At 41.7% G+C, this 18,439-nt stretch overlaps 1 protein-coding gene across 1 annotated transcript in view; it reads left to right on the top strand.

Annotated features, from left to right (window-relative positions):
- Positions 1–1,865: 1,865 nt before the first annotated feature.
- LOC134302915 (zinc finger protein ZFP2-like) overlaps positions 1,866–18,439 on the top strand; it is a 46,036-nt gene continuing 29,462 nt past the window's right edge. The window contains exons 1-5 of the mRNA XM_062988169.1: positions 1,866–1,893; positions 2,631–2,804; positions 4,805–5,056; positions 5,222–5,313; positions 5,589–5,684. Coding sequence (XP_062844239.1) covers positions 1,866–1,893; positions 2,631–2,804; positions 4,805–5,056; positions 5,222–5,313; positions 5,589–5,684 — 642 coding nt within the window. The remainder of the gene's footprint in view (positions 1,894–2,630; positions 2,805–4,804; positions 5,057–5,221; positions 5,314–5,588; positions 5,685–18,439) is intronic.

Raw genomic sequence — 18,439 nt, 5'->3', positions numbered from 1 at the left:
GACCATCTGAATCAAACAAATCAATCTTGGTCTCATCAGACCATAGGACATGGTTCCAGTAATTCATGTCCTTTGTTGACATGTCTTCAGCAAACTGTTTGCGGGCTTTCTTGTGTAGAGACTTCAGAAGAGGCTTCCTTCTGGGGTGACGGCCATGCAGACCAATTGGATGTAGTGTGCGGCGTATGGTCTGAGCACTGACAGGCTGACCCCCCACCTTTTCAATCTCTGCAGCAATGCTGACAGCACTCCTGCGCCTATCTTTCAAAGACAGCAGTTGGATGTGACGCTGAGCACGTGCACTCAGCTTCTTTGGACGACCAACGCGAGGTCTGTTCTGAGTGGACCCTGCTCTTTTAAAACGCTGGATGATCTTGGCCACTGTGCTGCAGCTCAGTTTCAGGGTGTTGGCAATCTTCTTGTAGCCTTGGCCATCTTCATGTAGCGCAACAATTCGTCTTTTAAGATCCTCAAGAGATTGTTCCTCTGGAGTCAAAAGAAGACATTTGTTAACAGAACTGTCAAATTAATGTTGGACTAATGCTGTACCAGATGCTGGGGCACCCAGTCTTAGTCTTTGTAGATGTGAAGCGCTTCTGAATGGAATGGTAAGGGGGTGTGTCAGTACCAGGGTGTGTCATGGTATGGGAGTGTGTCAGTACCAGGGTCTGTCATGGCATGGGGGTGTATCAGTACCAGGGTCTGTCATGGTATGGGGGTGTGTCAGTACCAGGGTCTGTCATGGTATGGGGGTGTGTCAGTACCAGGGTCTGTCATGGTATGGGGGTGTGTCAGTACCAGGGTCTGTCATGGTATGGGGGTGTATCAGTACCAGGGTCTGTCATGGTATGGGGGTGTGTCAGTACCAGGGTGTGTCATGGTATGGGGGTGTATCAGTACCAGGGTCTGTCATGGTATGGGGGTGTGTCAGTACCAGGGTGTGTCATGGTACAGTGGGGAAAATAAGTATTTGATACACTGCCAATTTTGCTAGTTTTCCCACCTACAAAGAATGGAGAGGCCTGTAATTTTTATCGTAGGGACTCTTCAACTGTGAGAGACAGAATCTAAAAAAAATCCAGATAATCACATTGTATGATTTTTAAATAATTAATTGGCATTTTATTGCATGAAATAAGTATTTGATCACCTACCAACCAGCAAGAATTCTGGCTCTCACAGACCTGTTAGTTTTTCTTTAAGAAGCTCCTCCTATTCTGCACTCATTACCTGTATTTATTGCACCTGTTTGAACTCATAACCTGTATAAAAGACACCTGTCCACACACTCAATCAATCACACTCAAACCTCTCCACCATGGCCAAGACCAAAGAGCTGTCTAAGGACACCAGGGACAAAATTGTAGACCTGCACAAGGCTGAGATGGGCTACAGGACAACAGCAAGCAGCTTGGTGAGAAGGCAACAACTGTTGGTACAATTATTAGAAAATGGAAGAAACACAAGATGACCGTCGATCTTCCTCGGTCTGCTGCTCCATGCAAGATCTCACCTCGTGGGGTAAGGATGATCCTGAGAAAGGTCAGGAATCAGCCCAGAACCACACGGGAGGACCTGGTCAATGACCTGAAGAGAGCTGGGACCACAGTCTCAAAGATTACCGTTAGTAACACACTACGCCGCCATGGATTAAAATCCTGCAGGAAACGCAAGGTCCCCCTGCTCATGCCAGCACATGTCCAGGCCTGTTTGAAGATCACCAATGACCATCTGGATGATCCAGAGGAGGCATGGGAGAAGGTCATGTGGTCAGATGAGACCAAAATAGAGCTTTTTGGTATCAACTCCACTCGCCATGTTTGGAGGAAGAAGAAGGATGAGTACAACCGTCCCAACCATGAAGCATGGGGGTGGAAACATCATACTTTGGAGGTACTTTTCTGCAAAGGGGACAGGACGACTGCACCGTATTGAAGGGAGGATGGATGGGGTCATGTATAGCGAGATTTTGGCCAACCTCCTTCCCTCAGTAAGAGCATTGAAGATGGGTCATGGCTGGGTCTTCCAGCATGACAATGACTCGAAACACACAGCCAGGGCAACGAAGGAGTGGCTCCGTAAGAAGCATTTCAAGGTCCTGGAATGGCCTAGCCAGTCTCCAGACCTGAACCCAATAGAAAATCTTTGGAGGAAGCTGAAACTCAATGTTGCTCAGCGACAGCCCCAAAACCTGAAAGATCTGGAGAAGATCTGTATGGAGGAGTGGGCCAAAATCCCTGCTGCAGTGTGTGCAAACTTGGTCAAGAACTACAGGAAATGTCTGACCTCTGTAAAGGTTTCTGTACCAAATATTAACTTCTGTTTTTCCATTGTATCAAATACTTATTTAATGCGATAAAATGCAAATTAATTATTTAAAAATCATACACTGTGATAATCTGGATTTTTTTTTAGATTCTGTCTCTCACAGTTGAAGTGTTCCTACGATAAAAATTACAGGCCTCTCCATTCTTTGTAGGTGGGAAAATCGGCAGTGTATCAAATACTTATTTTCCTCACTGTACATGATTAGATGTTTTATCCAAGTTTTTTGATACAGAAGAAGATTTATTTTACTTAACAAATCTTACCACCAATCTTTTACATTAATTTCATAATCTCATCCACAGGAGTCACCACCTTCATCCCCCTCATCCAGTATAAATACTACCTGATCCAGCAGAATAAAACATGGAGTGATGCTCAGACTTACTGCAGAGATAATCACATCGACCTGGCTACCATCCACAGTGATGCTGACATGGTTAAACTACAAGCTGAAGCTCAGATACACCAGTTCAATGGTGACGCCTGGTTTGGAGTGTATAAAGTATCACATAACTGGTGCTGGTCCTACATGAATGAGTCATTGGAAACTTTTACCAGTTGGACTCCTGGTGAGCCGGACAATTGGGGAAACAAAGAAGAGTGTGCAGTTATAAATGCACTTAAAAAATGGGGGGATTCAGCCTGTGCCAACCCACGTCCCTTTCTGTGCTATGACGGTAAGTGTGTGGTTATGGTTTCCTCACCATCAGGTTTTTTTCACAATAATGATAAAATACATTCTATTCCGTGAAAAAACTAGGACACCCCATGAGAACCTGTGTCTTTTTGAACATTTAAACATAAGTTGTAATGAACAAAAATGGAAATTGATTGTAAAGAAAATGTTAGGACCACAATCAGGTCACCACATCAGCTGTAATGATTAGAGCATCGTTAGAGAACATTAGAGTTTTATTTAAACCTCAGACATTAGTTGGTTTGCTCTTGATTGTTGAAGTGAGTGTTATCACCATGGTGAGATCTAAAGAGCTCTCTGAGGTCTTCAGAAAGAAGCTTGTAAATAAATATGAATATGGGAAGGGATTTAGATAGGGATTTAAAAAGATCTCAGAACAATTAGAAATCAGCCATTCCAATTAGCCATTCCAGTGTCCAGAAAAATAATTTACAAGTGGAGAACATGTAAATAAAACTGCTAACGTGGTCAGGTCAGGCCGTCCTAGCAAGTTCAGCCAAAGAGCAGAGCGCAAGATGCGTAAGGAAGTCTCCAATAATCCTACAATGTCATCACGGGACCTACAGGAGCTCCTGCCACAGTCAAGGTTCATGCATCTATCATCATAAAGAGACGCACAAGTTTGCACATTTTTATGGGAGGTGTGTGAGGAGGAAACATCAGGTTTACCAGAGTAACACTGAGACAAAGACCAGGACTTCGGGAACAATGTGCTCTGGACAGATGACTCCAAAGCTGAATTATTTGGGCACAGTAACAGAAGATGTTCGGCTCAAACCAAATACAGAATTAGAGCAGAAGAACCTCATACCAACTGTGAAGCATGGAGGTGGAAATGTCCAAAAACTGAAGCTGAAGCGGAGGTGGACCATGCAACATGACAATGAGCCAAAATAGTCCAGTAAATCCACCAAGGAATAAATCAAAAGAAAAAAGTGGAGACTTCTGGAATGGCCGAGTCAAAGCCCGGATCTTAATCCTATTGAGATGCTGTGGGGTGATTTGAAATGGGCTGTGCATGCAAGAAACCCCTCAAACCTCACACAGCTAAAGAAATTCTGCATGGAGGGAAAAACTTATTAAACCAGCAGGCACACGCTAAACACGCTAGCAATCCAGAGCTGATATCTCAAGCTTACGAGTTCAAATCTCAGTTCTGCCAACAACAGGCTGGGCACCTACACCAAAAATTATTGGCTCATCCAGAGGAGATTTCTCATGACTGAAACAATTACGACCTCTGCTGGCTGATCAGTGGTGCCTGCACAGTAATAAAGGGTAATGGGGATCAATGTGTGACTCTCCATACACAAGACCGAGCCCCATATGAAACTGCCACGTGCATGTAAAAACACATCAGAGAGGGCATGTTTTAGTTAACAAACGATCAAGCAGCATGAAATCCTGAGCTGGACGAGAGACCACTGTTCCTGTTGTAATTTTTTACTTTTTAATGACTGCAGTCAAACTAGCTCTATTTATACCAACACACAGACTGCAGCAGCTTTACTTAATCATAATCAGTAATGATAAATAAGAAGGCAATGATACAAAATATTATAGAACTTTCTACATCACCATGTTCATCACCTACGTTGGTATCTGTATATTTTGACTAAACAGATTTTCAGATGTTCTACAGGGTTTTGTTTCTTTGTGAATAATTACATTTACCTTAACTTAATTCAAATTGAAGAGAACCTGAATTAAAAGACTGGAAATGATGTTCAGTGTAACTGAACTACTGGAGGATTAACAATGTGTTTTTAAATCTGACAGAGAGGAACACTGGTACCAGCAGGTACGTTTACATCAATAACTATAAGACCTGGTTTGATGCTCAGAGTTACTGCAGACTGTATCACACTGACTTGGCCAGGGCAAGAGATTCAACTGAAAACTCTCTTCTATCTGGAATGGTCTCTGGCTGGACCTGGTTTGGTCTATCCAGGATCACCTGGAAGTGGTTAGATCAGACCAACCCGACCAACATTACCTGGAAGTCTGGACAACCTGATAATTACCTAGGAGGTGAAGATTGTCGTTGCTTATCTAATTTTCAGGCTGCTGATGCTCGGTGCTCAGACCTCAAACCTTTCTTCTGTTATAGAAGTGAGTTCAAGTTATTTTCAGTCTCATATTTAGATTCATTGTAATTCTTTTTAATAAACTGAGTGTGTTTGTGTGTGTGAACAGTTATAACAGGTCAGATCCAGATCCTGAAGTTTAGGGTTCAGTCGGATCAGAACATGAACGATCCTGCAGTGAAGGCAGCTCTCCTGGAGAAGGTGGGTCTCATTTTCTACAGGGTTCTACTGATAATGTTCAGTTTCTCATTATTCCACCAAGAACCTCAGTGTCCATCAAGCTCTGATCCTCAGGCTGTACTGTAATCATCATCTGCTGCTGGATTCAGTTCTTCTACCATTTTTACACAAGTTGTTTTGTGGTAAAACTACTAGCTTGTCTATGTCCATACTATTAGTTAGTATTAAGTCTAAACACATCACATCAATTTATCATCCTGCATCAGTTCCTAATAAAATCATCTTCTGTTCCTCAGATCCAGCAGAAACTGAAGGAACATGGGGTGGAACAGAACATCACACTGAAATGGAGGGAGCAACCAGGAGGAGATGTGTTCCACAAGATTAAAGATGTTAATGCAGCAAAAAATGAATCAAGTGAAAAATGTTTGAATTTATTTAATAATTAGCAGAATTTATCTATCTCCCACTTTCTGCTTCTCCAGACAAGGACAAAACTCAGGATAGTGATAATAAAAACATTCAGAACATTTGAAATAGTTAATGGAGAAACAACACCTGATCGACTCTAGTTAAAAGATCTTATCACCACCTAACCCACCAGCCCCTTCTTAAACCTCACCTAGCCAGGACTACACCATCATGAAGGAAACGTTACCAGATTTACCCTAACACAGAGATCCTATCACCACCGAACCCCCATCCATTTTTCTCTCTGAAACTTCACCCGGCCAGGACCAGACTATCATTAAGGAAATGTGACCCCCCTTTCAACTGCCCATTTTAAATTCACCTGAGCAGTAGCAGACTAGCATAAAACATGCACAGTTTTATAGAACAGTGGCGTGATATATACAGTGGTGTTCAAAAAAAATAGCAGTCCAACACCATTAACTTGATAAATCAATGTTTTTAGTAGAAATGCTATTTCTACATAGCAAAAAATTTACTTGAAAGTGTAGTAGAGTATTGAAAACAAAACAAAGCCAACAATTAGGACATGCATGCCGTTCATTCTGAGTAATCGAAGCATTGATTGAAAGGGGGTTGTTCAAAATAATAGCAGTGAGGAGTTCAATTGGTGAAGTCATTCATTCTGCAGAAGAATGGGTGTCAATTTTGGCCCTTATTTAAGGTAGGAGGGGGGCAAATGTTGCACATGTTGGTCATAGCGCATTTCCTTCTGAAATACTGGGTAAAATGGGTTGTTCCAGACATTGTTCTGATTAACAGCGTACTTTGATTAAAAAGTTGATTTTAGAGGGAAAAAACATACAGAGAAGTGCAGCAAATGATAGGCTGGTTATCTAAAATGATCTCAAATGCCTTAAAGTGACAACCAAAACCTGAAAGATGCAGAAGGAAGCGTGGAACTACTGTTTGAATGGATCAAAGAATAGCCAGAATGGCAAAGGTTCAGCCAGTGATCACCTCCAGAAAGATCAAGAAACATCTGAAGTTCCCAGTGAGTACAGAAGATGATTAAGTGAAGCCAATTTACCAGCAAGAACTCCTTGCAAAGTCCCGTTGTTAAGAAAAATACATGTCCTGAATGGGTTCAAATTTCCCAAAGAACACATTGACTGGTCCAAAGAGAAATGGCTCAACATTTTGTGGACTGGTGAAAGCAAAATTGTTCTTTTTGAGTCAAGTGGCCATAGACAGTATGTCAGATGACCCTAAAGCACTGAATTCGAGCCACAGTACACTGTGAAGACAGTAAAGCATGGTGGTACAAAACTATGATATGGGGATGTTTTTCATACCATGGTGTTACGTCTATTTATCACATACAAGGGATCATGGATCAGTTTAAATATATCAGAATACTTGAGTTGATCATGTTGCCCTATGTCGAAGAAGAAATGCCCTTAAAATGGGTGTTTTAACATGACAATGACCCAAAACATCTTGGTTACAGACAAACAAGATTGAGGTAATAGAGTGGCCAGCCCAATCCCCTGACTTCAATCCCATAGAAAACTTGTGGGCTGATATCTGAAACACGTTTTTTTGAGGCAAAACCCAAAATTGCAGAAGAACTGTGGAATGTAGTCTAATCATCCTGGACTGGAATACCTGTTCAGAGGTGCCAGAAGTTGGTGGACTCCATGCAACACAGATCTCGGAAACAATTGTTATGCCACTAAATATTAGTTCAGTAATTTAAAGTAAAGTGAAACCTCAAACATTTTCAGTTTATAGATACATTTTTTGAGTTTTTAAAGAAAAATGCTGGCACTGCTATTATTTTGAACAGCCTAATATAAATTTTTCTTAACTTTCTGTAAATGATGAACACAAACTGGCTAAATGTTGTTAATATTTTGATTTAGAATTAAAAGTGTAGTATTTTCAGTGCATTTGCATTTATGGAAATAAAAGTTATTATAATGATTTTGTGCTTTATTCACTTTTTTAAAATCACTGCTATTTTTTTTAACACTACTGTAGATTATTAGCATTGTGTTATGGTTCTATATTTTGTAAACATTATTATTCTATAGAGTGATATTAGTGTTCTATATAATATAAACATTTATTATTTATTATTCTATAGATTATTAGAGTGGTGTTATGGTTCTATATAATATAAACATTTATTATTTATTATTCTATAGATTATTAGAGTGGTATGGTTCTATATAATATAAACATTTATTATTTATTATTCTATAGATTATAAAGACTATTCTGATTATTATATAGATTAATACAATGGTGTCCTGGAAGTCTGTAAGATCTGATTTAAATCTAAACAAATAGACTTAAACTAGTTTAAGTGGAGTTAGAAAATTACTTGTTGTGTGACGGAGTGGTACGTAGTTTAAGTTGCTCGACAACGCCACCTAGGGGAATTTCACCCCTAGGAAATATAACTGGAACTTAAGGCCCAGAAAGAAAGACACCCAGGTTCGAAGACACTTGGAGACCAGAGACATACTTCCAACACTTAGTCAATTTTTTTAGCAATTGTTTACAAAAATTTCCACACGGGACAAGCCACGTTCTGAGACAGACACAATTAGTATAAAATGATTAGCGCATCACACTTAATACTTTATGGGTCTATTTATAATTTAAAGACAAAACCACGGCAGGAAGGAACAGGGCTGAGGGCTTCCCATGGCAGCAGAAAATATGGAAGTAAAGGAATCTCCTACGCTACACACCACACATGATCACACCGCACACCTTTATAACACCCAACGTGCTCTAGACTGCAGGGCAAGTGAAAGGGGTTCCACCTCCAAAGTCTGTCTGCCTCCCGTTTTGGCCCACAGCTCCTGTCCAGCCAGAGAAAAGGAGAAACAAATAATTATAAACACAACAGGTGGTGGTGGTGCCAAAAAGTATTTAGTCAGCCACTGATTGTGCAAGTTCTCCTACTTAGAAAGATGAGAGAGGTCTGTAATTTTCATCATAGGTACATTTCAACTATGAGAGACAAAATGAGGGGAAAAAAATCCAGGAAATCACATTGTAGGATTTTTTAAGAATTTATTTGTAAATTATGGTAGAAAATAAGTATTTGGTCACCCACAAACAAGCAAGATTTCTGGCTCTCACAGACCTGTAACTTCTTCTTTAAGAAGCTCTTCTGTCCTCCACTCGTTACCTGTATTAATGGCACCTGTTTGACCTCGTTATCTGTATAAAAGACACCTGTCCACAGCCTCAAACAGTCAGACTCCAAACTCAACCATGGCCAAGACCAAAGAGCTGTCGAAGGACACCAGGAAGAAAATTGTAGACCTGCACCAGGCTGGGAAGAGTGAATCTACAATAGGCAAGCAGGTTGGTGTGAATAAATCAACTGTGGGAATAATTGTAAGAAAATGGAAGACATAAAAGACCATTGATAATCTCCTTCGATCTGAGTCCCCACGCAAGATCTCATCCCATGGGGTCAAAATGATCATGAGAACGGTGAGCAAAAATCCCAGAACTACACGGAGGGACCTGATGAATGACCTGCAGAGAGCTGGGACCAAAGTAAAAAAGGCTACCATCAGTAACACACTACGCCGAGAGGGACTCAAATCCTGCAGTGCCAGGCGTGTCCCCCTGCTTAAGCCAGTACATGTCCAGGCCCGTCTGAAGTTTGCCAGAGAGCATATGGATGATCCAGAAGAGGATTGGGAGAATATCATGTGGTCAGATGAAACCAAAATGGAACTTTTTGGTAAAAACTCAACTCGTCGTGTTTGGAGGAAGAAGAAAATCCCAAGAACACCATACCTACTGTGAAGCATGGGGGTGGAATCATCATGCTTTGGGGCTGTTTTTCTGCAAAGGGGACAGGACGACTGATCCGTGTTAAGGGAAGAATGAACGGGGCCATGTATCGTGAGATTTTAAGCCAAAACCTTCTTCCATCAGTGAGAGCATTGAAGATGGAACGTGGCTGGGTCTTCCAGCATGACAATGATCCCAAACACACCGCTCGGGCAACGAAGGAGTGTCTCCGTAAAAAGCATTTCAAGGTCCTGGAGTGGCCTAGCCAGTCTCCAGACCTCAACCCTATAGAAAATTTGTGGAGGGAGTTGAAAGTCCGTGTTGCCCAGCGACAGCCCCAAAACATCACTGCTCTAGAGGAGATCTGCAAGGAGGAATGGGCCAAAATACCAGCTACAGTGTGTGCAAACCTGGTGAAGACTTACAGGAAACGTTCGACCTCTGTCATTGCCAACAAAGGTTATGTTACAAAGTATTGAGTTGAACTTTTGTTATTGACCAAATACTTATTTTCCACCATAATTTACAAATAAATTCTTTAAAAATCCTACAATGTGATTTCCTAGATTTTTTTTTCTCATTTTGTCTCTTATAGTTGAAGTGTACCTATGATGAAAATTACAGACCTCTCTCACCTTTCTAAGTAGGAGAACTTGCACAATCAGTGGCTGACTAAATTTTGTAGCTCAAGAGGCAAAGGACACCTATCTCTCTTGCTTCTCTCTCTCAATGAGGTAAGAACAGGGTCCCTAGTCTCTTGCAGCCCCCCTCACACCACACAAACAGAAGATAAAAATAGAAAATACACATACAACAGTACTCCAATAAAATAAACCACAAATCAAAATAAATGGAAACAATCAATAATATAAACAAAATGTATTTATACAACACAATAAATCAAAATATGACTCAGACAAAACACTAATACAGAAATGGCAAAGTCTGACAAAACAGTAGCCGCAGGCAAAACAGTAGCTCCAGCAAAACAGTAGCTCCAGCAAAACACTAATGCAGGCAAAACAGTAGTTTAGGCAAAACAGCAGCACTCAGGGAACTGGAACCGAGCCAGCACAATCTGGGCTAAAGGACCAGGAGTAGTCAGAGTACAGACCAGCAGACACAGCAGCTACCGCAGTCACAGTAGTGCAGCGCGGCCACTATTATCACTTTACTGAAGGCAAAACACGCCAACAGAAATGCAGAGAAAACCCGCAACATAGCACTTGTACTACAAACACAAGCCCACATGGCTTTTAATCATTAAGAAGCAATTTACCGGGAGACACAACGCTGAATCCATGCTGAACGCCGCCGGCACGGACGTCAGATGCCCCGGAAGAGGAAACAACAGGAAGTGCACCACAGGTAGCCAACCAATGCCCATACTTATAGCATGCGAAAGGACCGCCAAGCAATTTAAAGTACCTACAAATCATTCTCAGCTGGAGAGCAATTTAGATGAAATCAATACAAAACCCCATTCTGCTACAATCGGAACCATTCAAAAGTAAATTTATTTTATGTTATATTTGCGGTTATGGGCTGAGTGCATTACTAGATTTAGGTACTACTTCCTGTCTAGGTGCAGTGACAGGTTTACACACTAGAGGGAGACATTAGGTAAATGTTCAACGTAAGTGTTACATACGGTGGCCGAGAAGTGCAAAACAAATTAACATTTTAGAAAACAAAATTACAAAAAAAAAAAAAAGAATTTACAACAAAAACAAAATTATAGCTGAAACACTTTTACCAATGCTGAAACAAATTTACAAACGGCCGATCTGACGGAAAAGGTCGGTACAATACACAGGAAGTGCTTGTTGCTTACCTGCTGTCAATCAAACTGTTTCTCGGGGGTGAAGTGAACAGAGTTTGTGATGGTAACGCTAAACAATAGTGATGTGCAGATGAAGCCTCATTAAAGCTTTTAAAGCTTTTTCCTGATTGTGCTGAAAATACCTGAGTGGGGAAGGAGGGGGGCGGTTAGGGTTGCACCTATAAAAATAAAACGGGTCTTACACCGTCATGAGAACAATATCAAAATGTTTTATTTAGGGTGTTTAACATTTATTATTTTCATTCTTTATAATAATAAGTCAGAAACTTATTTTAGGCAAAACAACGCACTCTGCCCACTGCGCTACTCATACAGCGGTGTATTAAACAGGTTATAATGCTGATATAACCTGCACACACACACCGCGTTACTAATAATAAAAGTGAATACTACTTAATATAATAACCAAACGCTTTCTAATTCTCACGGTAGCAGCAGTTTCCTTCTGTTTCAGACATATTGTCCTGTCATATTGGTGAGACATTGTCTCTGTCTCATCTGCAGCATTTCTCTCCTATTAATAAAAATACAGAACAAAGCACGTCCAGTATCAGTTCAATACTAAACGCGGCGTTTAGTCTCCAAATAAAGAACAATTCTGTTTTTTACGGGACGGTTGGTTACCCTAGTTTGACTGTCTCTAATATAGTCAGTGAGATAAAAGCACTACAGCTTTGAATCAGTCCCGCACATTCCTGCTGGTTTAATACAAGCTCCAATACACTGAGTCGAGTGTTACAAAAGTGAAACAAGCTTCAAAGCCTCGGTATCAAATGTTCCATCCCTAATAAACAATGTTTTGTCCATTTTGTGTTCATTATTTCAGCCAGTTGGCCGCTTTTGGTTTTCTTGTGGGAATTCTTTAGATGTTTAGAAGAGCGGACGGTAGATAGAGATGCACAGGCGACGTCTAAACGTCTGCACAAACAATCTAAGAACTTCCCACAAGAAAAACAAAAGTGGCCAACTGGATAAAATAATTTCCACAAACTAGACAAACATTGTTTAGCGTTACCGTCACAAACTCCGTTCACTTCACCCCTGCGAAACAGTTTGATTGACAGCAGGTAGGTAAGCAACGAGCACTTCCTGTGTATTGTTCCTACCCTTTCCGTCAGATCGGCCGTTTGTAAATTTGTTTCGGCATTGGTAAAAGTGTTTCAGCTCTTGTAAATATGTTTTTTTTTTTTTTTTTCTAAAATGGTAATTTGTTTTGCCCTTCTCGGCCACCGTAGTTACTTGATTGTGATGGAGAATTTCCTTGAGATGGCTGAGAACCAGAGGTCAAGGCAACTGGTCCGTAGTCATTTAGTGCTGTGGTGGTTGCCTCTTTGGGAATGTGTATTAATGTGGAGCGTTTTAAACAGGACAGAACAACACCATGGCATGGTTCACTCATTGGTACATTGGTTTAAAAAGTCTCCATATAGATAATATATCACTAATTACACTTAGCATTGATTGCTAACTAAAATTCTATATACAGCTACACCGAGAATATCAACATTTACCTCAGTTATGTTGGTACATTAATAAAAAATTACTTCATATTGCATATATAACAGTAATACCTATTAGCATTGATCGCTAACTGAAATTCTGTATACAGCTACATTGAGAATATCAACATTTACATTTTTGGCATTTAGCAGACACTCTTATCCAGAGCGACTTACAGAAGTGCTTCCATAGTAAACATTTCATTACTCTAGTCTAAGTAAACACCGGTCCAAGAACACAAATCTGCTAAAACCTGTTAGAACCAAAGTGTTTAGTTTTTTTAATGAAAAAGAAATGAATAAGTGTGTTAGTAAGTCAGCTTAAGTGCTTAGTAAAGAGGTGAGTTTTTTATCGTTTTTTTAAAGACAGCAAGAGACTCAGATGTTCGGACAGACAGACAGAGAACATCAACATTTACCTCAGGTATGTTGGTACATTGTTAACAAAAAACTCCATACTGCTAATATAACAGTATTTACTATTAGCATGAATCGCTAACTGAATTTCTGTGCTCAGCTATAATAAGAAAACATTAACCTCAGTTATGTTGGTATGTTGGTAAGAATTACTTCAGATTGCTAATATAACATTAATTACTATTAGCATTGATCACTAACTGAAAGTCTGTATACAGCTACATTAAGAATATCAACATTTACCTCAGGTATGTTGGTACGTTGGTAAAAAGAGGTGTCAGTGGAGATACAGTAATTTGTGTACAGTGAGAAGAGCAGTGAGGAGAGTACACAACCCTGTGGAGCACCCGTACTGTTGATTTGGGTCCCTGAGGTAAACTTATCAACTGGCAGGTGGGGGCTGGTACGCTGAGTTCAGTTTGAGTCAGTTTGCTGTGTCGTTGTACCGGAATAATAGTGTTAAAAGGAGGACATGCAGGATGTTTGTGTGACCAAGGAGAAAGTTCAGGACAGCTTGAAGATGAAAGTTAACCTACCAGAAACAGCATATTGTTTTTATATTATTGATTATTATTTTTGCAAAACCTTGCAAACACACTTTTAACAACTAAGTGCAGAAATAACATAGAATCTGTGTCAGCCATGTTCCAGCAGCATATAACGCATGGCAGACCTGTTTTTGGTGCTTCCCCTAGACCAAATATTCCCTCGGCATAAAGTAAGAGTTTGGGGTACTTTTTGATCTTTAAAAAGAGACCACTGTGTCATGTACCTTTTAATGGTACCTTTCAAACAACCCCCCCACCCCCCCGACACATCTCACTGGTTTACAATGTTATGACAGGTGACCATTTGCTCGGACTGTAGCAGCCGCTCAGGTATGTGAAGAACAAGTTTTATAAGTAACATCTGAGTCAACATGTAAAAAACAGTTTTCATAAGTGGGTCAGGATGATCGTGACCTCTCAAATGAGCAGAAAAACTAGTTTCCTAAGCGGGCAGAATGAGGTGAGAGTCACTACAGTTATATTCCAATACACAGAGCAACATCAGTTCCGGATTCAAACATTACACAGAATAGGGAAACACCCCACTGGACTCTATAACACTGTAATACACAGGAAACAGTCAAACTCAGATTAACAGATTACAAAAGGTATCAGAAAGAAAGAACAGAGTTAGAGAAGCATGTTGAAAAACAAAACATGACATTAGAGAAACTGCTTGGAAGAACGTCTAGGACTGACTGTAGTCCTCTCTAAAGCTACCTGAGAGAGCTACCCGGTGACCGGGGGAGGGGGAACCGCAAGCGGTGCTCGAGGAAGCAGAAGCGTGGAAAGCGAGCCGGGGTCCGTGCTAGGCTAAAAGCTAACCCAAGCCGGCCGGCTCTACCATCGTTATTCCTCGCAAATGCATGCTCTCTGGAGAATAAACTGGACTGTATCAGACTTCAGCGAACTACCCAATGTGAGTACAGGGACTGTTGTGTTTTAATTTTCACTGAAACATGGCTTAGCGACAACATTCCAGACAGTGCCATTCAGCTAGACGGGCTAGCATCGTATCGCGCCGATAGAAATGCAGCTCAGTCCGGTAAAACACGAGGAGGAGGCGTTTGTGTTTACATTAACACCGAATGGTGCAAGGACTCTGTGCTTGTTGTGGCGTACTGTTCTCCGATGGTGGAATTTGCTATTGTTAGATGCAGACCTTTTTATTTACCACGGGAATTCACCAGCGTGCTTATTGTCGCGGTGTATCTTCCGCCCAGCGCGAACGCGAAGGAAGCATTAAGCGAACTTTACAGAGCCATCAGCGAACTGCAGAACATTCATCCAGACGGGCTGTTTATCATCGCTGGGGATTTTAATCATGCAAATCTCAAGTCTGTTCTCCCTAAATTCCATAAGCATGTGGACTTTGCTACGAGAGGAGCAAACACGCTGGATAATGTTTACACCAACATTGCCGGTGCGTACCGGGCGGAGCCCCGCCCCCACCTCGGATACTCAGACCACATCTCTGTAATGCTAATTCCAGCATACAGAGCACTCGTCAGGCGCTCCAGACCTGTACAGAAACAGGTGAAAACCTGGCCAGAAGGATCCATCTCTGCTCTTCAGGACTGTTTTGAGTGCACTGACTGGGACATGTTTAGGGAGGCTGCAACATACGGCGATTACACTGATCTAGAGGAGTACACGACTTCAGTGACCTGCTACATCAGCAAATGCATTGAGGACGTCACTACCACTAGAACCATCACTTCCAGACCCAACCAGAAGCCGTGGATGACTCCAGAGGTGCGTGCACTGCTGAGGGCCCGAGACTCCGCTTTTAAAGCAGGTGACCAGCCGGCTCTGAGAACAGCGAGAGCCAGACTGTCCCGGGCGATCCGAGAAGCAAAGCGCGCACACATCCACAGCCACTTCCAGAACAGCGGTGACACACGGCGCTTGTGGCAGGGCACCAGGCCTCCCTTCAGTGATGCCTCCCTTCCAGATGCGCTGAATGACTTCTACGCTCGGTTCGAGGCGCAGAACAACATGTTGGCGAGGAAGATGATCCCACCTTGTGACGACCAGGTGCTTCGTCTCACCACAGCGGACGTGAGGAGAACTCTGCACAGAGTCAACCCACGGAAGGCTTCTGGACCAGACAACATTCTTGGCTGAGTGCTCAAAGGATGTGCAGACCAGCTGGCAGATGTATTCACTGACATCTTCAACATCTCCCTGAGCAGGGCCATCGTTTCAACATGCCTCAAGACGACCACCATCGTACCCGTGCCAAAGAAGTGTTGTTCTGACACCAGTCCACAAGATCTGCTACCTCCTTCCTGTACGCTGTCTCATCCCCCCCAGTAATAAGACCAATGACTGTGGTGTCATCAGCAAACTTAATAATACTGGTGGTGTTACAGGAGGCCACACAGTCATATGTGAAGAGCGAGTACAGAAGAGGGCTCAGCATGCAGCCTTGAGGTGTCCCAATGTTTATTGTCTTTGTGCTGGATGTTCGAGTGCCAACCCCTACTGACTGAGATTGGTCAGATAGAAAATCTAGTATCTAGTTACAGAGGGTCGGTGTCAGATGAACAGCATTCTTACATACAGTGTATCACAAAAGTGAGTACACCCCTCACATTTCTGCAAATATTTTATTATATCTTTTCGTGGGACAACACTATAGAAATAAAACTTGGATATAACTTAGAGTAGTCAGTGTACAACTTGTATAGCAGTGTAGATTTACTGTTTTCTGAAAATAACTCAACACACAGCCATTAATGTCTAAATGGCTGGCAACATAAGTGAGTACACCCCACAGTGAACATGTCCAAATTGTGCCCAAAGTGTCAATATTTTGTGTGACCACCATTATTATCCAGCACTGCCTTAACCCTCCTGGGCATGGAATTCACCAGAGCTGCACAGGTTGCTACTGGAATCCTCTTCCACTCTTCCATGATGACATCACAGAGCTGGTGGATGTTAGACACCTTGAACTCCTCCACCTTCCACTTGAGGATGCGCCACAGGTGCTCAATTGGGTTTAGTCCATCACCTTTACCTTCAGCTTCCTCAGCAAGGCAGTTGTCATCTTGGAGGTTGTGTTTGGGGTCGTTATCCTGTTGGAAAACTGTCATGAGGCCCAGTTTTCGAAGGGAGGGGATCATGCTCTGTTTCAGAATGTCACAGTACATGTTGGAATTCATGTTTCCCTCAATGAACTGCAGCTCCCCAGTGCCAGCAACACTCATGCAGCCCAAGACCATGATGCTACCACCACCATGCTTGACTGTAGGCAAGATACAGTTGTCTTGGTACTTCTCACCAGGGCGCCGCCACACATGCTGGACACCATCTGAGCCAAACAAGTTTATCTTGGTCTCGTCAGACCACAGGGCATTCCAGTAATCCATGTTCTTGGACTGCTTGTCTTCAGCAAACTGTTTGCTGGCTTTGTTGTGCGTCAGCTTCTTTCTGGGATGACGACCATGCAGACCGAGTTGATGCAGTGTGCGGCGTATGGTCTGAGCACTGACAGGCTGACCTCCAACGTCTTCAACCTCTGCAGCAATGCTGGCAGCTCTCATGTGTCTATTTTTTAAAGCCAACCTCTGGATATGACGCCGAACACGTGGACTCAACTTCTTTGGTCGACCCTGGCGAAGCCTGTTCCGAGTGGAACCTGTCCTGGAAAACTGCTGTATGACCTTGGCCACCATGCTGTAGCTCAGTTTCAGGGTGTTAGCAATCTTCTTATAGCCCAGGCCATCTTTGTGGAGAGCAACAATTCTATTTCTCACATCCTCAGAGAGTTCTTTGCCATGAGGTGCCATGTTGAATATCCAGTGGCCAGTATGAGAGAATTGTACCCAAAACACCAGATTTAACAGCCCTGCTCCCCATTTACACCTGGGACCTTGACACATGACACCAGGGAGGGACAACGACACATTTGGGCACAATTTGGACATGTTCACTGTGGGGTGTACTCACTTATGTTGCCAGCCATTTAGACATTAATGGCTGTGTGTTGAGTTATTTTCAGAAGACAGTAAATCTACACTGCTATACAAGCTGTACACTGACTACTCTTAAGTTATATCCAAGTTTCATGTCTATAGTGTTGTCCCATGAAAAGATATAATGAAATATTTGCAGAAATGTGAGGGGTGTACTGTGTGTATATATACGTATATATATATATATATATATATATATATATATACATACATATATATATATATATATATATATATATATATATATACATATATATATATACTGTATATTAGGGTGACCTACTTTGGTTTTTAAAAGGAAGGGGGGGGGGGGGGGGTATTTCATGTCGTTGGTGACACCATGGTAATGTGTATGGGGTCGAGGTTTAAATAGTTGACAAATGAGTCAATAACCATCCAGCTGTGTTACTGAACTTTAATAAATGTACAGCTGCTCTTTAACAAGGACCTTTATGGTCAGATAATCTTATTCCTTCACATTCAGCATTAAGCCCTAAACAATAATAACAATAAATTAAAAAACAGTCGTCACCTATAAATAAAAATCTCTTTATTTTTTAGTTTCTTTGATGTATTGTACAATCGTATCAGCCGACTTATTAGGAGTGTTTTTCACTT

Source organism: Trichomycterus rosablanca, chromosome 2, assembly GCF_030014385.1.
Source record: "Trichomycterus rosablanca isolate fTriRos1 chromosome 2, fTriRos1.hap1, whole genome shotgun sequence".
In the NCBI taxonomy this organism is placed as follows: domain Eukaryota; kingdom Metazoa; phylum Chordata; class Actinopteri; order Siluriformes; family Trichomycteridae; genus Trichomycterus; species Trichomycterus rosablanca.
This window is presented reverse-complemented; position numbering and strand designations above follow the sequence as displayed.